At 58.7% G+C, this 21447-nt stretch overlaps 1 protein-coding gene across 7 annotated transcripts in view; it reads right to left on the reverse strand.

The window, feature by feature from the left end:
• The window catches only part of COL11A2 (collagen type XI alpha 2 chain), a 36589-nt gene that overhangs the window by 4701 nt on the left and 10441 nt on the right, over nucleotides 1-21447 (reverse strand). For 4 of the 7 annotated variants that reach the window (XM_019498366.2, XM_019498365.2, XM_014604499.3 and 1 more), the window contains 51 exons: nucleotides 20871-21023; nucleotides 19797-19988; nucleotides 18245-18304; nucleotides 17304-17345; nucleotides 17121-17183; nucleotides 16775-16849; nucleotides 15912-15998; nucleotides 15381-15437; nucleotides 15207-15260; nucleotides 14883-14936; nucleotides 14728-14781; nucleotides 14555-14608; nucleotides 14081-14134; nucleotides 13928-13972; nucleotides 13570-13623; nucleotides 13427-13471; nucleotides 13241-13294; nucleotides 12837-12881; nucleotides 12668-12721; nucleotides 11712-11756; nucleotides 11449-11502; nucleotides 10965-11009; nucleotides 10725-10778; nucleotides 10146-10253; nucleotides 9925-9978; nucleotides 9779-9832; nucleotides 9131-9175; nucleotides 8774-8827; nucleotides 7918-7962; nucleotides 7650-7703; nucleotides 7513-7566; nucleotides 6405-6458; nucleotides 6194-6301; nucleotides 5725-5814; nucleotides 5577-5630; nucleotides 5390-5497; nucleotides 4776-4883; nucleotides 4645-4698; nucleotides 4498-4551; nucleotides 4229-4336; nucleotides 3796-3849; nucleotides 3664-3717; nucleotides 3515-3568; nucleotides 3364-3417; nucleotides 2976-3083; nucleotides 2671-2724; nucleotides 2530-2583; nucleotides 1020-1073; nucleotides 876-929; nucleotides 496-603; nucleotides 16-69 (listed from right to left, as the gene is read on the reverse strand). In XM_019498366.2, the coding sequence (XP_019353911.2) occupies nucleotides 16-69; nucleotides 496-603; nucleotides 876-929; nucleotides 1020-1073; nucleotides 2530-2583; nucleotides 2671-2724; nucleotides 2976-3083; nucleotides 3364-3417; nucleotides 3515-3568; nucleotides 3664-3717; nucleotides 3796-3849; nucleotides 4229-4336; nucleotides 4498-4551; nucleotides 4645-4698; nucleotides 4776-4883; nucleotides 5390-5497; nucleotides 5577-5630; nucleotides 5725-5814; nucleotides 6194-6301; nucleotides 6405-6458; nucleotides 7513-7566; nucleotides 7650-7703; nucleotides 7918-7962; nucleotides 8774-8827; nucleotides 9131-9175; nucleotides 9779-9832; nucleotides 9925-9978; nucleotides 10146-10253; nucleotides 10725-10778; nucleotides 10965-11009; nucleotides 11449-11502; nucleotides 11712-11756; nucleotides 12668-12721; nucleotides 12837-12881; nucleotides 13241-13294; nucleotides 13427-13471; nucleotides 13570-13623; nucleotides 13928-13972; nucleotides 14081-14134; nucleotides 14555-14608; nucleotides 14728-14781; nucleotides 14883-14936; nucleotides 15207-15260; nucleotides 15381-15437; nucleotides 15912-15998; nucleotides 16775-16849; nucleotides 17121-17183; nucleotides 17304-17345; nucleotides 18245-18304; nucleotides 19797-19988; nucleotides 20871-21023 (3402 nt within the window). The remainder of the gene's footprint in view (nucleotides 1-15; nucleotides 70-495; nucleotides 604-875; nucleotides 930-1019; nucleotides 1074-2529; nucleotides 2584-2670; nucleotides 2725-2975; nucleotides 3084-3363; nucleotides 3418-3514; nucleotides 3569-3663; nucleotides 3718-3795; nucleotides 3850-4228; nucleotides 4337-4497; nucleotides 4552-4644; nucleotides 4699-4775; nucleotides 4884-5389; nucleotides 5498-5576; nucleotides 5631-5724; nucleotides 5815-6193; nucleotides 6302-6404; nucleotides 6459-7512; nucleotides 7567-7649; nucleotides 7704-7917; nucleotides 7963-8773; nucleotides 8828-9130; nucleotides 9176-9778; nucleotides 9833-9924; nucleotides 9979-10145; nucleotides 10254-10724; nucleotides 10779-10964; nucleotides 11010-11448; nucleotides 11503-11711; nucleotides 11757-12667; nucleotides 12722-12836; nucleotides 12882-13240; nucleotides 13295-13426; nucleotides 13472-13569; nucleotides 13624-13927; nucleotides 13973-14080; nucleotides 14135-14554; nucleotides 14609-14727; nucleotides 14782-14882; nucleotides 14937-15206; nucleotides 15261-15380; nucleotides 15438-15911; nucleotides 15999-16774; nucleotides 16850-17120; nucleotides 17184-17303; nucleotides 17346-18244; nucleotides 18305-19796; nucleotides 19989-20870; nucleotides 21024-21447) is intronic. The other 3 variants (XM_059715315.1, XM_019498367.2, XM_059715316.1) reach the window with 1 other exon arrangement.

Here is a 21447-nt window from a genome sequence, read left to right on the forward strand (position 1 = left end):
GAGAGCCGCACTCACCACAGGCCCTGGGGGCCCCGCTTGGCCTGTCACACCAGGTTTGCCTTGTTCTCCCTGCAAGGGATGGGAAGGGTTAATGCTAGACTGCTTTGGGGAGGGGATTTGAGGACACCCCAGCCAGAGCCCCCTAGCCACCCCCCCAACCTCTAGGCACCATGGGCAACTCACTACAGAGAAGAACCCAGGTATCCTAGCTCCCAGCACCCCCTCATCTCACCACCCAACCTCTGCTCCCCTTTCAGAGAACCCCAGGCATCCGGGCTCTCAGCTCCTGCACAGCTCTAGTCCCTCTTTCCTCCCTCCACCACCAAGAAGCAGTGAGGGGCCCCAGTGTGTGGGAGTGGGGTTGAGGGCAGTGAAGGGGCCCAGATATCTTGGAGGCATGCATGGAAGGACAAAAACAGGACCTGGGCATCCAGGAGGGGGTTCAGAGCAGCAAGGGGACCCAGGCATCCAGAGTGGGAGGTGGGGGTCACTCACCACAGAGCCAGGCAGGCCACGCAGCCCATCAGGTCCCTGCTTGCCAGGAGGTCCCTGTGGCCCCACAGGGCCTGTCTTGCCGGGGGCCCCCAGGAGTCCAGGTTCACCCTGTGGGGGAGGGTCAGACACAGCACAGAGTTCAGGGGGGTGGGGTGACCAGAGCAGGGCTGGCCCCCACCCCCCAATCTGGCTGAACCCAGAGCATCACTGGACTGAGTGTGGGGGCTCTGGCTGCTACATCACCAGGAGCTCCCTGCCCCCACTCTCCTCCCAGGCCTGGAGAGAACCCAGGAGTCTTGGCTCCCAGCCCCATTCCCCTCCCTAATCAGAGGGAAAAATCCAGGTGTCCTGAGTCTTATGGACCTAAAGGAGCCACTTACCTTTGCACCTTTCTCACCCTGACGTCCCTCAGGACCTGGGGAGCCAGCAGGGCCCTACAGGAGAGACGTTGTGTCATGGGGGGGCACTCACCCTGATCTGGCCCCAGGTGGGGAGTCTCATGTGGGGGCTGCATCAGAACTTACCCGCTTTCCCAGAGGGCCAGGGGGGCCGTTCTCACCTGTGGGACCTGGAGAGCCCTGGAGAAAGGGAAAGGAGTGGACAGAAATGGGATCAGGGGGTGGGAGGGGATCTAGAACTGATGGAGACAGGGGGGTCTGGGATAGAGTCTATCAGTAGCAGGGGCCCAAACAACAGGTAAGAACCAGGGGCCCTGATCTAAAGCAATAGAGGGAGAACCCTAAGGTGTGGGGGCTGATCCAGAACCTCAGGGATGGGGGAGCTTATCCAGAATGCCAAGAAGGAGAGCAAGGTGCCTGATCCAGAACTTCAAGGAGAGCAGGGCTCTGATCCAGAATGACAGAGAGAAAAGGGCTCTGATCTAGAACCTCTGGCAGCGGGTGAGTGGGGCACCTGAGCCAGATTCGCAGGGGAAAGGGGTGCAATCCAGAACACCAACAGGAAGGGAGCCATGGACCCAGAACACCCAGGAGAGGGTGGAACTGGATCTAGAACACCAAGGAGGCGGTGATTCCAGATCCAGAACACAAAGAAGAAGGCAGTTTGTGACCTAGGACATCCCCAAGAGGGCAGTCCAGGATCCAGAACACCAACGGGAGAACAGTTCTGCATTTACAGCTCTATTTGTCCACGTTTGGAATTGTGGGCCCAGCCCACCAAGTTATGTGCTAGCCTCCCTTAGGTGGAAAGGCTACAGACAAAGGAGACAACTAAAGTCTTGGGACAATAGATGAAAATACAGGGGCAGGAGTGCAGATCAAAGGTTCAGAAGGAGTACACTGAGCGGGGACACCAAGCAGAGTGCACCGGACAGTGCCAACTGGCCCCCAAATGCATCCAAGGTGCTGGCGGAGACTGCCCAGTGGTACTCTGCTCAGAGACAGGAGCAGATCAGGGAAAGGAAAGTGGCCCTGCAGTCCTCAGGGGCCTTCCCGGCCAAAGCCTCTTTCCTGGTCATGTACATGGCCAGCTTGGCCAGGGCCAGGAGAAGGTTGACCAGGAGGTCCCAGAACTTGAGTGCAGACAGGAGTGAAGAAAAAAAAAAGTGCAGGGAGAAGTGCAGCCAGAATCTCAATATGAGGCTCCGGAGGAAGCAGTGCAAGGGCTGCAGCCTGGTGCACTCCAGGTAGGTATGTTCAGGGTCTCCCTCTGCCAGCATCATCCATGAAGCGCATCTGTAAAGTGCTCTGTGGCATGGCTCTGTGGAGGAGCCACCAGCTGAGGAATGGTGGTGCATGGGACTCTGGATTTACAGAACCAAGGGGAGGACAGTTCTGGATCAAGAACACCAAGAAGGAACAGCTCATAATCTAGAACACCAAGGAGAGGGGGGGTGATCTGAATCTACAACACCAAGGAGAGGATGGGTCTAGATCTGGAGCATCAGTGGGGCTGATCCAGATTCCTGGGGGGTCTGTTGGGCACCCAAACCGAAACACCAGAGACAAGGGCGAGGGCTGATGTGGAACATCCAGGAGAAGGAGGGTCTGATCTGGAACATGCTCTAACACTCACTGGCTGGCCTGGCTCACCGTCCTCGCCACGTTCGCCCTTGGCACCATCCTGGCCCTGCAGGAGCACAGAAACTAGGGTCAGCAGGGTCCCCCAGCACTGACCCATCCTTCCCCTCCCCCCCAGGGGGGCAGCGATACTCACCCGGGGGCCCATCTCACCAGGGGGGCCCGGATCTCCAGGGAAACCAACAGGACCCTGAGACAGACAGAGACACATTAGCACAGCCAGGGTACGTAGGCATCCAGGCTCCCCAACTCCATGTCCAACCAAGCACGGGGAGAGAACACAGGCATCCAGGGTCCCCCAACCCCAGCCTAATCTGCTAGACCCCACACCCCACCCAGAACAGGGAGAGAACCCAGGCATCCGGGCTCCCCCACCCCCAGCCCCACACTCAGCCCAGAAGCAGCAGGAACTCAGGCATCCGGGCACCCCCCCCAACTCACAGGGTTGCCCTTGGGCCCGTCATCTCCCAGGGGTCCTTTCCCACCAGGGGGTCCAGCCACACCAGCGGCTCCAGCTTCTCCTTTCTCACCTCGTTCCCCTCGTGGACCCTGGTGGTGAGAAATGGGGGGGTCAGGCTTGGGGTATCTCCCAGTGCCATGGGGGCAAGGCATGCCCCCAGGTGGGTTTGGGGAAGCTCTGGGGTCACCAAGGGGACACTGAGCTGGAGGGAACCAAGGTATCCAGGCTCCCAGACACCCCCCAGAAATACATATCTGGGGTGGGGGTCAACCCAAACCCACCCCCAGGGCTGCAGGGTCCCCTGGGGGGTAGGGGGTCCTTCAGCTGGGCCAGGGGATCAGAGGTCAGGGGTCATAGGGGGTTACTTACCTTGATGCCTGGCTCCCCGGGGATCCCGGGGGCCCCTGACTCTCCAGGCTCACCCTGGGGGGAAAAGAGACAGTTTCAACACCCAAGCAGCCCCCTCCCACCTACCCCCTCTCCTCCTTGCCATGAACCCAGGTCTCCGGGCACCACCTACCTTCTCTCCAGGGGGTCCCAGGTTCCCAATGCCTCCGGGGGGGCCTTGGGGTCCCTGTGTGGGGTGAGAGAATTGGTTATGCCTCCCTGAAGGAGGGGGAGTATGGTTGGGGGGCAACGGGGGAAAGGGGAGGAAGAGGGAGAACGTACATCAGCTCCGGAGGGTCCAGCTGGGCCACGGGGGCCGGGGGGGCCAGGAGGGCCCTGTAGAGAGAAAACAGAGGGTCAAAGGAGGTGCCAGGGGACATTGGGCAGGGTTGGGAGGGGAAGGGGCGCACTTACCATGGGCCCCACATCTCCTGTCTCCCCTTTCTCACCAGCTGGGCCAGGAAGGCCCTGGGGTGGGGGGAGAAAGAGAAAGAGTCACATCTGGCCTGAAGGCACATCTGGATGGAGAGTGGCTGGCCACTTAGAGGATAGGGCACAGCTGGATCTGGGGGAGCACGGGGAAAGGGTACAGCTAGATATGGGGTGAGACAGGTCAGGGTCATGAGCACAGCTGGATCTGGTGTACAAGAGGCTGGGGCCATGGGGCACAACTGGATCTGGGGTGGGAGGGGATGGAGCCACAAGCACAGCTGAATCAGGGGTAGGAGGGGCCAGGACCGGGACTGGGGCCATGGAACACAACTGGGTGTGGGGGCAGGGGGTGCTTTCACCACTGGGCACACCTGGGCTGCCCGGGAGGCTGAACCAAGGGGGTGGGGCAGCTCACCTGCAAGCCGATGGGGCCGGGTGGGCCATTGAAGCCACGGGTGCCCTCATCACCCTTAGCCCCGAAGTGCCCTTGGGGGCCCCTAGCACCTGGCTCCCCGTCCGCGCCCTGCCAAGGGGGAGAAGAAGTCAACATGGGGGGAAACACCAGGAACCCCTCCCCCTGCAGCAATGTCCCCAGGAACCCCCACCCCCGCAGTGTCAGGACCCTTCCACAGGCCACCCCCCCATCAGCATCACCCTCCACCCCCCATTGTAGCCCCTACTCACTGCAGCTCCAGGCTGCCCAAGGGGCCCCATTGGGCCAGGGGGGCCAGGGGGACCCTGGAAAGAAGCAGAGGGGGGTTAGAGAGGGCCTGAGGGTTACAGTAGGTCACATGGGGTTGGGGGACAAGACCCCTTGGCAGCAGTACTCACGTGCTCTCCTTTGTTGCCCTTGGAGCCCTTCTGGCCTGGATCCCCAACCTCGCCCTGCACAGGAGGAAGAGGATTAGCAGGGGTCATGGGGGTCGGGTGTCAGAGGTCAAGGGTTGGGGGGGGGGTCTCACCTTGTCACCATCTTCACCAGGACCCCCTGGGGGCCCTGCAGGGCCAGGCAGACCCACAGGGCCCTGGACGCCATCACGGCCAGCAGGGCCAATGGGGCCTTTCTCACCCTGTATGGGAGGTGGGAGCAGAGAGTGAGGGGCACGGGACCCAGGTATCCAGGAGTCTGCCAGCACGCCCCCCTGCCGCCTGCAGGCTCCATGTTGCCCCCAGCACAGAGTGGAGAGCCCAGGCATCCAGGCTCCCAGCCCTACCCCAACAGGTTTTGACCATCTGGACCCTGTTGCCCCCTACTGCTCCCCAAAAATGCAAGATGAAACCCAGGCACCTGGGAATGGAAACCAGATGACTGGGCCCCAATTCCCCACCTGGTTTCAACTGCCTGACCACCCCCATCTCCCCTCCCCAAACAGGAGACAGAACCTAAGCATCCAGGAACAGAACCCAGGCCTCCCAGCCACCCCGGCACCCCACCCTTCCCACCCAAGCTGGAGATTGAACCCAGGCATCCGGGCTCCCAGTCCCTGTGCCCTGCTCTAACCCACCAAAATCCCACACCCCTGCCCCAAATGGGGCTGGAACCCAGGCATCTGGGCCCCTCACCCACAATACTCACAGGAACGCCCTTCTCTCCAGCAGGGCCTGGGGGCCCCTGGGGTCCAGGTCTCCCGGGGGGACCGATGGGGCCGCCTTGCCCTGGGCCGCCTCTCTCGCCAGGGGATCCCTGGAGTGGGGGAGAGGGTGAGTCACTGGGGTCACCAGGGTCGCTAGGTGTCAAGGGAGTCATGGAGGGCTGTACTCACTGCAGGTCCCGGGGGTCCGGCTGGCCCCTCATTGCCCTTGAGTCCAGTTCCGCCCTGTTGTCGAGGGGAAGAAGCAGATGTCATGAGCCAGCAACACTGATGCGGGGGAAGGGTCCGGGGGAGTCTTTTGGGGTATGGGGGCACTTACCGGAGTGCCGGGCAGCCCCCGTTCACCAGGGAAGCCGCGCAGCCCAGCTGGGCCGTCTTTGCCTGGGGAGCCAGTGGGGCCGGGATCTCCCTGCAATGTGGGACAGAGAGAATTAGACAAGTCTCCCCCTGCTCCACCCCTTCTTCCCCACACCTCCCCAAACCCCCCTGAGGCCTGCCCCAGGCTGGCTGCGACAGTGCCAGCAAGTGCCCAATATTAGGGAGACAGCACTGATCATAGCACAGTGCCTCCTAGGGCCTGAGTTGGGCAGAGCACCCCATGCTGGACCCCCCCTTATAGACTGGTGCCCCCATTGCCCCCCAGGAGTCCTGCACCAGCCTGGTGCAACAATATGAGCCAGTGTACATGTCGTGGAGACAGCACTGACCATGCCACAGCATCCCCCTGGGGCAGTGAAGGCACCTCCTGCTGGACCCTCCACCCCACTCCCTGCCCTCCAGCCTCTTACCTTGGTTCCTTCCTTGCCAGAGGGGCCTGGCAGCCCCTGCTCACCGGGAGGACCGGGGGGCCCTGGGTGTCCACGTTCCCCCATGGGACCTGACTCACCAGCAGGGCCCTGCATTGAGTGGGGAGACAGAGGTGAGACCGTGTGCAAACGGGACCTGGCACCTGACCACCCCAACCCTCATCATCATCCTCCCAAAGGGAGGTCTCCTTACCTGAGGGCCCACAACACCTGGGGGACCAGGAGGGCCTGTCTTGCCTTGGAAACCCTGGAAGAGATGGGGACAGGAAGGGGGTCAGCACGAGCCCAGCTGGGTGCAGGGGCTCTAGGCACCCCTAAGTCTAACACTGTCAGAGAGAGATGGTGAGGCTGGAGGAGCAGCATGGGAGCAACCAAAGTAACAGGGGAGTAACGTGGGAGTACACAGGAATAAACAGAGCAAAGCAGGAGCAAGACAGGAGTAACACGGGAGCAAACATGTGAGTAAGAAGAGCAGCCTGGGAGTAACCAGAGAAACACAGAAGTACACAGAAGTTATCAGAGTAACACAGGAGTAACAGCACAGTAGGAAGGTGCAACCTGGGTGGTGCCTAGACCCTGAGAGCCATGCAGGGGGGAGATGGAGCTAGGAAGGGGCACTGTGTAACCCAGAAGCTACGAGGAGCAGCATAGGACTGGCCCAGGCACTCATGGTGGGGCGGGGGGTAGAGGGATCACATGGGAGCAAGAGACAAGTGAACAACTCAGGAGCAACTCAGAATGAATCTAGAGTGACTCTGGAGCAATGCAGAAGCAGTATGAGACTGATCCGAGTGCAAGGCAGGGGTGACCCCCAGAGCCATGCAGGAGCCACTGAGGAGCACTTGGGGCATGACACAGGTATGAGAGGAAGGAGGGAGCTACAATGGAGGAACCCTAGAGGAAGCAAGGGAAGCGTACAGTAACCATGGAATAAGCCTGGGGTATACGAGGGGCAGCACAGTGTAATGACAGAGTAAATCCAAAGTAAATGAAGGCAGTTTACAGTAACCCTGGAGCAATCTGAGTATCCCCAGCAAAACTTCAGAGTAACCCTGGAGTAATCTCAGAGTAGCAGGACTGACTCTGGAGTAACCTCAGAGTAACCCTGGAGTAAATCTGACAAACTCAGAGTAATCCTGGAGCAACTTTGAAGTAACCCTGGAGCAACCTCAAAGTCAGTGGGGGGTGAGACGGGGCATCTGAGTGCCTCAGAGGAAATGCAGGGATGTGCACTCACACACACATGCACACTCACACACACACGCGCAGAGTACCTGCAGCCCAGTGCTGGGGGTACTCACCACTTCTCCACGCTGTCCAGGGTGTCCCGGGAGCCCGTCCTTGCCGGGGGGGCCCTGTGGGAAGACAGGCAGAGGTCAGCGGGATCTGGGCAGGGGAGCCTGGGGCAAAGGGCATTGAGGGGAAGATCACTACTTACTGGGGGGCCTTTAGGTCCTGGGAAGCCATTGGGCCCTTGGGGGCCAGGGAGCCCCTGTGGAGAGAGGGAGGGGAGGGTGTCAGAGGGTGGGGGTGTCAGAGGGCAGTGGGCAAGGGGCAGATGTAGCCAGCTGAGCCCTGCCCCCACCCCAGGCCAGCCAGCAGGAAGCCGTGAGCCACGTGCTGGCAGGGTGCCGGCGTGATGCAGACATGATGAGGGCAGCACACATTTCATGCAGCTGAGGTTCCAGGAGCTGGGTCACACCTACCCTCTCACCCGGGGGTCCATGGGGGCCGTCGCTACCTGAGGTGCCCTAGGCAGGGGGAGAAAGAAGTGTTAGCAGGAGGCGTGCCCCACTCCTGACACACCGGGGCACATGGGGGTACAGGCACACACATCAGGGTGCGCACACACCTGCAGAGATTGAAGTGTGCATGCATGCCTATGAACACACATGGATTTACACATGCATGCACACATACCTTGGGTGGCACACACCTGCAAAGTAATATGTGCATGTATGCCTATGCATGTGCATAGATTTACACACACACACACATGTGCACATATGCCAATGCTGGCACATGCCTGCAGAGATTCACTCGTGCACACATGCCTATGTGCACACATGGATTTACACACACACATGCATATACAGACACACACATGCCAATGCTGGCACACACTTACAGAGATTCACATGTGCATGCATGCCTATGCAGACACATGAATTTACGCATACATGCCAATGGTGGCCAAGCCTGCAGAAATTCATGTGCACACACCTAAGTGTGCCACACACACACACAACTCTGTGACTCAAGCATGCACAGCAACATGGGTATGCATGCTTACCTGTGCCCACACACATGGATTCACAAGTGTGCCCACAGGAATGCCAGCACACACACAGGGTACACACATATACACTCACCCATGCACACATGCAGAATGACTCATTCCTCTGGGACAGTATGCCCTACAGTCTGCAGGTAGGGACCAACATGCTGAACCCTGACTCGGACCTGAACCCCACTACCCTCTGCCCACCCCTGAGACAGACACACAGACTGACCCCCCCAAGCCCCTCCCCAGCCCCCGTCATGCCCCACCCCAGCACTGACCTTGGCCCCTGGCTTTCCTGTGGCTCCACGTGGGCCCCGCTGGCCCCTGGGACCCTGCAGAGAGAAAATGGATGGTGGTGAGTGCCCAGAACCAGCCCAGCCCCATGGGAGAGGGGGCAGAACCCCCTGACCCTGGTAGGGACAGGTTGGACCTCTTCCCCCCGACACTCCACCAGCCCCACGTAGAAGCTGAGACACAGGTGGAGGGAGGAATGGAAAGAGAGGACCAGGGGGATGAACAGAGCAATGAGAGGATAGACAGACAGACAGACAGGAGAGGAGGGGAGATGGCTGAAGCGAGTCCCAAGCACTTGACCCCACCCACTCACATGCACATGCACATGCACGAGTACTCACCGTGGGGCCACGCTCGCCCCGGGGCCCGGCTTTCCCAGACAGGCCCTGCCACACAGAAAGAGAGTGAGATGCGGCTGGGAGGGGGTCCCCCAGGCCTCACCCTGCCCTAGAGCAGTGGTTCTTAACTTTTTTGTACCAGGACCTATTCATAAACATTGATTGCCAGTCTCAACCCAGCGCCTCTCACTCCCAACCTGCTGCCCGCCACCCCCAGCCCCCCAGTGTGTGGGGCAGGGAGTGGGTGTGTGGGGCTTGGGGGGCCCCAGCCAGCCCCCCACAGGCTGGAGCTCCGCCAGCCTGCAAGGGAAAAGCCATGGCTTCCCACGTTTTTCTCCTTTAAAGGAGAATCCATTTTTAAAGTTTGTTGAGCTATATTTAAACTTTGTCCATGACCCTTTCATATATTCTTGTGACCCATTTTTGGGTTGCGACCCATGGATTGAGAAACACTGACCTAGAGGACCCCACCTGGAGTATGGCAGGGACCCCAACACCCAGGCTCCCCCCCATCCCCCAGACATCCCTCCCCAAAGCTTCCCCCACCCTCACAGCAGACTTGCAACAGAGCCCAGGATCCTCCAGGCAGGTGAATCCCACTCCACACACCCTGTCCTAGGCAGAGCTTTCAGAAACAGCTCCAATACTCACCCGTGTGCCCTTCTCGCCATTGGTGCCTGGAAAGCCCGGGAAGCCCTGGGATCCCTATGGGGGAAGAAGAAAGGAAGCAAGGTTTATTGGGGTACAAAGAGTTTATTGGGGTATGGGAGGGCATCACCCCCAGCTGCAGCACTCACCTTGGGACCCTGCCGTCCAGGGTACCCTGGCAGCCCTGGGACACCCAGCTTGCCCTGGGAGAAAAAGACAGACAAACAGACAGGGTTACAGGGGCACTGGCCTCAGTCTAAGCCCAATCCAGCAGGGATGGGACAGGAAGTGCCCTCAGCCCCGCTAACCCAGCCCAGCCCAACTGGGGGCCAGGGCAGGGGGGACTGGGACCCCGCCTATGCCTACTCACCTTATCTCCCACCAGGCCAAGGGGGCCAGAGTCTCCAGGGGGACCGGTACGACCTTTGGGGCCTTCTGGTCCATCCTCTCCTCGGGAGCCCGGGACACCAACCTCGCCCTGCAGGGGCAGAAAGAGCACAAGGTCAGGGGTCAGAGGTCAGGCTGGGGGGACAGGAAGTAGGGTCACCAGGGGTCAGCCCGGCATAGACAGGGGAGGAGTGGGCACCAGGGGTCAGGGGTCAAACTGGTATATCCCAGGCAATAGGCACAACTGGGGTTCAAACTGGGGTCATCAGGACAGCAGAAAGCAGCAGGGGTTAAGTTGGTGTATCCCAGATAGGAGGGGTAGCAGGGGTTGGGAGTCAGTCAGACTGAGGTTATTGGGGGTTAGGGGGTATGGGGGAACCTAGAATAGCAGGAGATTGGGAAGGGAGCAGAAAGCACCAAGGGTCACGTGTCAGACTGGGTCATCAAGTGCCAGGAGTGGGTTGGGGATTCAGATGGGCATCACCACAGGAGTGCAGAAGGTCAAGGGTCAGATCAGCATCATCATGGAAACAGGCTCGGGGACCACAGGGAACAGACTTACCCGGTCTCCTTTCACCCCCATGTCACCCTTGAAGCCGGGGAAACCATCCTCACCCTGTGAAGAGACAGAGACACCCAGTCAGGACCCAAAGAGCTGGACCCAGTGCTCCCAGCTAGTGCTGGGAGTGGGTCCTGGCAGTGCCCAGTGCCCCCTGGGGGGCTGTGCAGGCAGAGCAGGGTTCTGGGGGGTCCCAGCCCCAGGGTTCCACCCGCAACCACGAGTCCCACCAGCATCACTCACCTTCTCGCCCTTGTGCCCCTTCAGCCCTCGGATGCCTTCCACCCCCTGGGGAGAGAGGGAGAGTTCAGAGCCACATACAGCCCATGCGGAAGAGTAAGACTTAGGGAACTCAGGTGTATGGGCTCCCCAGCCCCACTAGCAATAACCCCCCAGATCCAACACTCCTCTCCCAGAGCCAGGGAAAGAACTTGCTCTGAGCACCTCCACTCTAGCCCAAGACTGAGAAGAGAACACAGATGCCCTCGCCAACAACTCAAGCCCAGTGCACCTCCCTCCCTACCCAGAGCCAGGGGTGGAACCCAAGCGTCCTGGTTACCAGTACCCATGACCTCTTGTTTTCCCAATTACCCAGAATCATCCCCTCCAGGCCAAAGCCCTATTGGCCACAGGCCCCTTGGCACCCTGGAAGCAGAAACAGAGAATTGTGGGTAACTGCCCAGGCCCTCTGAGCCAGGCCATGCCCATTGGCCAATCAGCTACTTACCTTCACACCACGTGGGCCTGGGTAGCCAATTGGACCTTGGGGGCCGGACGGGCCCTGTAAGAGAGACACTATTAGTCGTCGCTGCCTCTAGTTTCACCTACTTCAGGGGGAGGGGCTCTGAATGGAGGATGGGGAGGGGCTCTGGAGGATGGGGCAGACCTCACCCACCACCCCAAGGGTGGGGGGGCTCACAGGGAGGGGGACCCTGGTATCTAGGAAGGGCAGGGGATATTGAGGCCTGGAGGTAGCCATTGCCCCCTTACCTGGTTTCCCTTGGTGCCAGGAGGACCTTCCTTCCCTGGGTGTCCCTGGTTGGGAGAATGTGTGAGAGACCATAAGCCCCTTGTGTTAGACCCCGCATATCCCCCCCAACCCCAAGCAACTGCAACCCTGTTGCCCTTGACATAGAAGTGGTTTCGGCATGCACTGAAATGAGGAGATGAGCAAGCGGGCAATGGGACTCAGCCCGTGCATTGGATGGGGTCAGGACTCAATGGGGTTGACCACCCAAGCTGAGCAGCATAGGTACCCGTACAGGCAGGAAGTGGCACTGGCTCATTTCCTGTTCCATGTGGCAGCTGGATCCCATGAAAAATTACACTGCTGCACTTTCTGTGAACCATAGCTACTGAATTCCTGCCCCTGGGAGTCATTCAGGGGGCCAACAGGAAGTGGTAGCTCACTCATCAGCTCACTTCCTGCTTAACATGGCTGCTACATATCACCCCAAAGGAGAGGGGCTCGGCATTGGATGATAACGCCTCGACAGGAAATGAAACAGGCTCACTTCCTGTTAAACATGGCTCCCACGCCTCCCTCCACATCAACAGTGGGTGCCGCAAGGAGAGCCAACAGGAAGTGGATCCATCTCACTTCCTGTTAAACATGGCCAGCACAACTCCCTCCATACCAAGGATGGGTGCCACGCAGAAAGCAAACAGGAAGCAGATCCATCTCGCTTCCTGTTAAACATGGCTGCCGCACCTCAGCCCACATCAAAAGCAGATGCAATGAGGGAAGCTGACAGGAAATGGATCCCTCTCACTTCCTGTTAAACATGGCAGCTGCACCTTGCCACACCTCAAAGGTGCAGAGAGCCGACAGGAAATGGAACCTCTCACTTCCTGTCAAACATGGCTCCCACGATGTCACCCTCGGGCCAGAGTGGCCTGAAGCACACAGCAGAGGGCAAGGGTAGGGGCAGGGGTCAGGTACTCACAGGGGGCCCGTCAGAGCCAGGCATGCCGGGGAGGCCAGGCTTCCCTCTGGGACCCTGTGGGGAGAGAGGAGCGGGGCTGAGCGCTGGCATCGCGTCGGCCCCAGTGCAAGGATGCAGGCCGGTGCTGGCCATGGGCCACAAGGGGCAGGAGGGGGACCCAGGCACTCACCTTTTCTCCAGGTGGCCCCGTGGCACCTTGCGGGCCTGGCAGCCCCTGAAACAAAGGTGCACAGTGAGAGCTGCACCTGGCCGCTCCCAAAACTGGGGGGAGAACCCAGGCGTTCAAGCTCTCTGCCCACTTCACTACACCCCGCTGCCCTCCCAGAGCTGGAGGGAGACCCCAGGTGTCCAGGATGTCTGCCTACTTCCCTTCACTACACCCCACTGCCCTCCCAGAGCTAGGGAGAGAACCCAGGTGTCTAGGCTCCCATCCCAACTCCACTCTACCCAACCAGACCCAACTCCCTTCCCAGAACAGAGACAGAATCCAGGTGTCCGGGCTCCCAGGCCCGCTTACCCTAGCCTTCCATCCCCGACACACCCCCAAAGCCAGGAGGAGTGGGGTTGGCTTACCTGGGTGCCAGGAGTTCCTTGCTGCCCAGGGGGTCCTGGCTCCCCTTGTGGCCCCTGCAGACAGACAGAGGCAGAGTCAGGATTGGGACCGGACCTCAGGCACAGGATTAGGGGCTTGGCCTGAGGCCCAGCTGGGAGGCAGCACCCCAAGGAAGAGGGGAAAGACAGACAGACAGATGGACTCACCAAGTTTCCCTTGGGCCCAAGAGGACCATCCATGCCACGCACACCCTGTGGGCAGCAGACAAAAAGACGGATGTGAGCAGAGGGAGCTGGAGGGCATGGAGGAGGTGGGGAAGGGGGATCTGGGTCCCGGTGTCAGCACTTACCGGAGGACCAGGGATGCCAGGGGGCCCCTTGGGGCCGAGGAGACCTCGGGGGCCCTGTGGGGAGGAGAGAGAGGGCATTAGCCTTAGCCAGTCAGACAGTGCATCCTGGGATAGCAGTGAGGTGTGCCAATACCCATGCCGAACCCCTGGCCTACACAGGTGCATGCTGGGATAGCAGAGGCATGCCAGCCTGGATCCTGGCACTTATGCTATACCCCTGGCCCACCCCAGTGCATGCTGGGATACTACAGTCCAGCACTGCTCCTATCATCAGTAGGCTTAAGAGTGAACATCGACAAGTTCCACTCCAGCAGCCCTATGGCAGGAGGGGAGGGGAGGGGGGTGGTCCACAACGCACCGTTTCTCCAGGAAGCCCTCGAGGTCCAACTTCTCCATCATCTCCCTAGCAGAAGAGAGAAAGGGCATTAGTCATAGGGGGGCATCTCCGAGTACTGCCTCCATCTCCCCATCTTACCTACCCCCACATCTCCCCCCCCGCCCCAGTACTTACCCGCTCTCCATCCTCCCCTGGGGGGCCGGGGGGGCCCTGAGAACCAGACTCACCCTGGAGGGGACAGAATCAGCATCAGCTTATGGCCCAGCTGTGTGGGAATATAAGCACGGCCTGGCAGGCGTGTGCTAGGCGTGTTGCACCCATGTGGGCAGGGAACAGGTGCATGAGGGAGCCTTGCATGGCTGGAGGAGGTGTGTGTGCCTGCATGATGACACGCCAGGCCCCATGGGGGAGGTGTGTCATTGCATGTGCCAAAAGCATGATGGTTTTGGCAGTCATGTGCACGCAGGGTCAAACACAACTCCCCCTTCATGACGGAGAGTGTCGGCCATGGAGAAGTGCAGCTTGGAGTCCAGACCTCCCCAAGACCCTGGGTTTTGAGCTGTTTCTGGGGGGCAGGACACCTAGGTTCCAGGCTCCCCCCACCCCTGAGGGGGTCAGGACACCTCAACCCTGAGCCTGTGGACTCACCCGGTGCCCCTTGTCTCCTGGCAGCCCTGGAAGCCCATCAAAGCCACGGTCACCCTGCGGAGAGAAACACAGCACAACCCCTGAGCCAACATGCTCAAGGTGGGATTCAGGGATCCTCTGGGGGAACCCACAGGGTCCCCAGCCTGGAGGCTGGACCCTCCCAACCACGTTACCTTCACGCCAGATTCCCCAGGCATCCCTCGGGCTCCATCAGCTCCCGGACGGCCCTGTAAGCCAGAGAGAAATTGAGATGGGGTGAGAGGGGCATGGATCCAGTCCCCTGCCCTAAAGGCAAAGGGGGGATCCCCTTCTGCCCCTATGCACTTACCCTCCGGCCAGGCTTCCCCGGGGGTCCAGACAGGCCCTGTGGCCCTCGAGGTCCCTAGGGAGAGAAAGCGTTAATAATATCCTTCCCGCAACGGAAGCCAGGACAATGGGAGGAGATCTCCCTCCTCCAGGGGTCATAGAGTTAAGATCAGAGTTAGAAAAGGGGCCCCTGGGGTCAGAAGAAAAAGCCTTTCCCAGCTGCACAGGGGTTAACAAGTGACCCAAGCCTCTCAGTGGGGTCACTCACTGGGATCAAGGGTCAGCCACCCAGCCAAGGGAGTCAGGGGAAGAGAGCAAGGGTTGGGGTCAAAGTGAAGCCCGTTACCTGAGGTCCAAAGTCTCCCGATTCTCCTTTCATGCCATTGCCGCCTGGCTGGCCCTGGAAGGACACGGTGCAGTGGTGACCGCTGGGGTTAGGGAGTCACAATACCTGTGACGCCATGACCCCAGCACTCCATCTTCTCCCCCTGCAACCCTAAACCCCAGTGAAGGTACCTACCATGGGTCCTGGGCGGCCGGTGTATCCCATGGGTCCTGGGGGACCCCGGAGGGCCAGCTGGAGGGAAAAGAAGGAAAACAAGAGACAAGGCAGTCACATCCCAGCCAGGCAGAAGAGATGGGAGGGAATGAGCATGAAACCCGAACAGTGGTGGAGTCCGTGGGGGTCTCCGAGTCAGGGGGAAGGAGCAGGGACAACCCTGAGACAGATCCTACGCTGGAACGGAGCCCCGGCTGCAGCAGTGGGGATCTGGGGCTGCAGGAGAGGCTGGCAGCGCAGCCATCCATGGGAGGAGGAATTGTAGCTCTAGTCTAGAGCGCTCTCCAGGGTGCTAAAGCGCTCCATCGAGGTTCTGGAGCATTAGCTTGGGGTTCTGGAACAATGCTGGGCAGCACAGCAGGGTCTAGGACAGCCACCACCTTGCGGATCATGGACACAGCACCAGGGGCGCAAGAAGGGGACCCTGGGCATTGGCAAGCAGCGAGGGCTCCAGTCCCATGCCCCCACACCCTGCCCCAGCCCCCAACTCACCCGAGCCTGCTGGAGAATGGCCTGGGCCTGGGCTTCCTGCGCGGACACCACCGGGCCCTTGTCTCCACCACTGCTCCCAAAACGGAACTGGGGAAGGACAGAGACATCACTGAGATTGTGGCCCTTTTAGAGCCCAGAATTGGGGTGCTCTCCTGGGGCCACTTAGCCCCCTCCTTCCTGTTCTAGGTACCTCCAGACTCCTTGGCTGCCCCCTGGTTCTAGGTAACCCAACCCATTCCTGTGCTCCCTGCATCCTCCCTAGTTCTGGCAACACCTCCAGGGAGCTCTCTTCAGTTCTAGCCCCTTGTGGACTTCTGTTATCAGTAGCAGTTATAGCTGTTCTAGGCTCCTCCTGCTCCCTGGTTCTCAGAACACCAAGAAGGGCTCTCGCTTCCATTCTGGATCCCACCATGGATTCCACATTCCTCAGCAACTGCGCCAGATCCCTCCAGGCTGGCTCTAGACACCCCGCAGCCCTGCTGCACAATCCTAAACACCAGGACAGCCCTATCGGGACCTTCTCTTCCACTTTAGACTCATGCCTGTGCTCTGCTTCTGGGCAATGCCACTCGAGTCCACCTGATCCGTCCCAGGCGTTGTGTGGAGCTGCCCAGGTTCTACGTATTGTCCTCTGTTCTAGATCACCGCTGAGGTGTTCATTCCTTTCTCCTGAACCCTGGCTTCCCCACAGACACCCACATCCTCTGGGTGGGTCCCCAAGCACCCCAGATTCTCAGTCATGCTATCAGCACCTTCCACCCTGTGGTCTGGGTTCTGGTCCAGCTCCATTAACTCCTTCTTCTCCAGACTCCAACAACCCTGTTATAAACCCCTGCCTTTTCCTCCCCCTCCCCGCAACTCACCGGAAGCATCAGAGAGGTGCCAGGGGGGCCAGGGGTCCCATCTGAGCCAGGCAGACCTGAGCGGCCAGGGGGGCCCTATGTGACAGAGGGATGTTGGAGTTACTGAACAGGGCTGGGAGGCACACACACACAATCATGGGGTGAGAACCCTGGGACACACACAAAGCCTCTCCTCTGGGACACACTGACTATCACATGTATGTACAGAGTACACCCAGGCATGTGCAAACCCGCATATGTACACCAGCCCCTGTGCCCAGCCTCACACCCATGCATCCATGCTCAGCAGCCCCTCCCCACACCCTCCACCCAGGTGCCCCATGGCAGGAGCCCAACTCACACTCACCCTCTCGCCAGGGTCACCAGGAGATCCAGGCGGCCCCTGAGTGCCCGGAGGTCCCGAAATGCCCTGCAGGAGATGCACAGTAAGGCCACAATGCCAATCCAGAGCAGGGAAAGGAGGGAATCACCCCCCAGCCCCAGAACCCTCCGGCTAGACAGACTGATGGACAGATTGGGAGGCTCTTACCGCTGGTCCTTCGGGGCCAGGGGGGCCTTCTACCAACATTCCCTGTGGGACAGAAGGCAAAGAGCAAGGTTACCCCCGTGCAAGGGATCCCAGCTAAGGCACAGGGGAGGGGCAGCCCCCGGGGCAGATGCCCCAACTGTCATGGGGGGACACCTCAGAGGGCTCAGGAGAGCCTGAAGGAGCCTGTTCCTGACCCCACTATGGGACCTGAGCTGTTCCCAACCCCCTCTTGCTGGCCAGAGAGGTGGACACAGGTTTCCCACCCCCAATTCAGTGTGTGCACATATCTGCATATACATGTGCACAGAGAAATACATCCAGCTGTGCAAAAATGTGTGCACACACACACCCCTATGCACCTAGGAATACATGCACCTATACAAAAATGTGCATCCATGAACACACATCTGCGCACATGGTAACACATGTACATGTGTAAACACGCATGTGCTCAAACATGCGTTTACCAGTACACATGTGCACACTAAAATACACATGTGCAAACACATGTGCATTCATAACTGCACACACACTGAAATAAATGCAGACTTGCAAACATGCATCCAAATATGCAGGCTCACAATTGCACGTGAATATACACACACACATGTATGCAGTAATACACACGTGTGCAAATGTGCACACATTCAGAATGTACACTCACAAGCATACAAACACATGCACACTTGCACATGGTAACACATGTGTAAACATGGATGCATTCAAACATGCAAGGTCAGAAGTTCATGTGCATATACGTAGACATGCACACTCAAAGATGCACATTTACAACACATGCGGACGCACACACGCGCACACACACACACACACACTGGGACACCCACCTGCTGGGGGAGGAAGAGACAAGAGAGGGTTATGTGCCCTGGCCCACTACCCATTTTCCCCATACACCCTCTCACCCCAGGGACAGAGGCACCTACCGGCTCAATGATGGCCGGCTCCCCCTTCTCTCCCTTGTAGCCTCGGGCGCCGCGCACGGCCTGGGGGTAACACACATGTAACCACAAAGACGGGACCAGTCAAAACCAGGCACCCAGAGCCCCATACCTCACCTCCCCCCACACCCAACAGGGCTCAACAGCAGAAGGGGCTGGGGGGAGCTCCATCACCACCCCCTAGCCTCCCGGCCCCTTCATGGCTGCTGCTGGTGCGGGAGCCAGGGCCTTCCAGGTTCACACCATCCCAGAGCAGAATCTGGAGTCAGGCTCATCTGTGTGAATGGGGATTCCACGAAAAGAAGAGGAGTGAGGGAGAGGGAGACCAGCAGCCAGGGCCAGGCTGGAGCAAGGGGCAGGGCAGGGAGATGGTTATGTCGCTGAGTTAGGCAGGTCCCGAGGGGAAGGGGACTGAGGAAAGGGACAGAGATGGGGAAGGGAGAGATTTAGGGGCCAGCATCACCAGGAAAGAGTGATGCCTCCAGGCTTAAATCCCAGACAGAGCGCAGGGGTCACGGCCCCTCACCGAGATGGCGGCATTGAAGGGAGGGGAATTACCGTATCCCTTTTGGGGGCTGTGCCCCCCAAATCGGTAATTGACACCAGCACTGACATTCTCGGGGGCTGTGGGGGAGGGCAGGGGGAGGGCAGGGGTGGTTACAGAGATGGCCGCACGGGGGGATGACATCACAGGGCCGTGAGCTGACATCAGACAGCAGGGGATGCCATGGGAGGAGCCCGTGAGCGCCGGCAGTCATGGCGGTTGGTGTGATGTCACCAGGACACGGTGGGCTCATCTCTGAACATACATTGTGGGGAGAGGCTGGGGAGAGAGGGAGAAGGAAGAGGGGGATGATGTCACCCGTGAGCAGGAAGTGACGTCACACGTAAGACAACGCATCACAGGGAGAGTACTGGTGGCTGAGAGAATTGACATGATGATGAGGGAGGTCTGAGAAGGGGCCACTGTAGAGAGGAAGAGACCACCCAGAGGGACAAGAAGTCATGGCAACAAACAGGAAATGACATCACATAAAAACAAACAGGAAAGGCCAAGTCAACACAGAAGACATGACATCACAATGAACATGAGGTAATTCGTCCGACATGGCAGTGAACTCTGACACAGAGGAAGAGAAGTCACAAACCAAACAACAACACGCAGGAAGTGACACCAAGGCCAACAGCAGTGACAAGTCAACAAGTAAACAATGACATCATAAGAAAAAAGATACGACACAACAGAAAACATGGCACATGGAAGTGACGCCATAAAGACAGGAAGTGATGACAAAATCCCATGGCACACATCCACAAGCAAAGAAATGATGCCACAAGGACAAGAAAGGGAGCAACATGAGACACCCAGTCCAGACAAACAGGAAGTGACACCACAACACAACAGGAAGCGGTCACAAGAAGGAAGTGACACCACGATATAGCAGGAAGTGCCAACAAAAAAGGACCATCCACAAAAGTACAAGCCACGGTGCCAGCAGGTGGAAGGGACAGCAAAAGTGCCCCGTGCCCCACTTACGCCTCCACTCTCAGGGGTCTCTGCAGAGAGCACAGGCCCCAGCTCCGACGGCTCAGCTCCCTCGGGATAGTCCTTATAGATGTACTCGTACTCCTGCCCAGGCCCAGCCACGTCCTCGCCCGTCTCATACTCCACAGGAAGCACCTCGCCCTCACCCAGACCGGCAGGGGGCAAGCTGGGAGCAGCCACCTCCTGGCCCCCAAGGGACAGGCCAGGGGCAAGGAGAAGGGGAAGAGGAGGAGGAAGAGGTGGAGAAACCCAGGAACATGTTAATATACAGTATGGTACCTACTGATAGCCAGGAGAGAGGAGACAGACCAGGGTTGGACCCCTGAAATACACCATGAGAACCCAGGAGTCTTGGTTCCCAGCCCCCACCCCACCTTTTCCCTTCAAGTATTCCCTTTCATCATATCCTACTTCCAAGTCCAGGAACAGAACTGAGGGGCCCTGAAAGACATCACTTTTATGGGACAATTTGCCATTTAATCATGCCATAAATGGCAAAGTGGTGTGTGTTCACCCAAGATAAGGTGCCATAAAATGGCAAACCAGCCCTAAAGATGTTCTACATATAATGGCAGGTTTCATTCCCCCCCCAGATTTAAAAACGGAACCCAGGTGTCCTAACTGCCAGCATTCCTCCAGGTCTGATTCACTCAACTTCTCTCCTGTCCCAGAGCTGGGATAGACCCAGATGCCCTGGTGCATGCTGCTCTACCCTACTAGACCCATTCCCCTCCCAGAGCTGGGGATAGAACTCAGGCATCCTGGCTCAAACTCCTAAACCCTGAAACCTATTCCTCACAGCCCCTAAATCTAGCCCCACAGTCTCTACCCTCCTCTCTGCCCTTTACCCTGGCCCTCATCTCTACCTCATAGATCCCTTCTTCCCAGGGTCCCCATCACCTCCACCCTATTAACAACACAGAGGCAGCTCTAGGGGAGACTGATCCCATATGATGTGTAGGAGCGTGGAGGGCTGTGGGGAGCTAGACAGCTGGGTTGTGCCCTGGAAGCAACCAGGGCAGTGGGGGGATCCCATCCCCCATGACCTAATCCCAGGGTGGTTACCTCAGCCCAGGACTGCAAGGGGGCAGAGGAAGTCGCCACCAGCCCCGTCTCCTCCTCCCAGTAGGCACCATCAGGATCTTGGTCAGGGGATGGGGTGTAATCCAGGTACTCGCCAGCCCCCCAGGGCTCCTCCGTGGGGGACAGCCCCACATCCTGGGGGGGAGGGGGAACAGAGATCATGGGCACAGGAAGAGAAGGACATGGATGGACAGACAGATGGACATGCACATTCATGGATGCATGGATGGATGAATGGACAGGCATGCATACGGTTTGATGGATGGATAGATGGATGGATGGCTAAACATGCACATGGACTAATGGATGAACAGACATACACATGGATGGATGAATGGACAGATGGACAAACATACACATTAACAATGGACAGATGGATGGATGGATGGATGGATGGATGGATAAACATGCACATCAGTGGATGGATAAATGTGTACATTTATGGATGAATGAACGGACACATATGAACATCAATGGAAACATGGATGTACACACAGCGATGGATGGATGGATGGATGGATGGATGGATGGATGGATGGATATGCCCATCAGTGGATGG

This window comes from Alligator mississippiensis, chromosome 11 (genome assembly GCF_030867095.1).
Source record: "Alligator mississippiensis isolate rAllMis1 chromosome 11, rAllMis1, whole genome shotgun sequence".
In the NCBI taxonomy this organism is placed as follows: domain Eukaryota; kingdom Metazoa; phylum Chordata; order Crocodylia; family Alligatoridae; genus Alligator; species Alligator mississippiensis.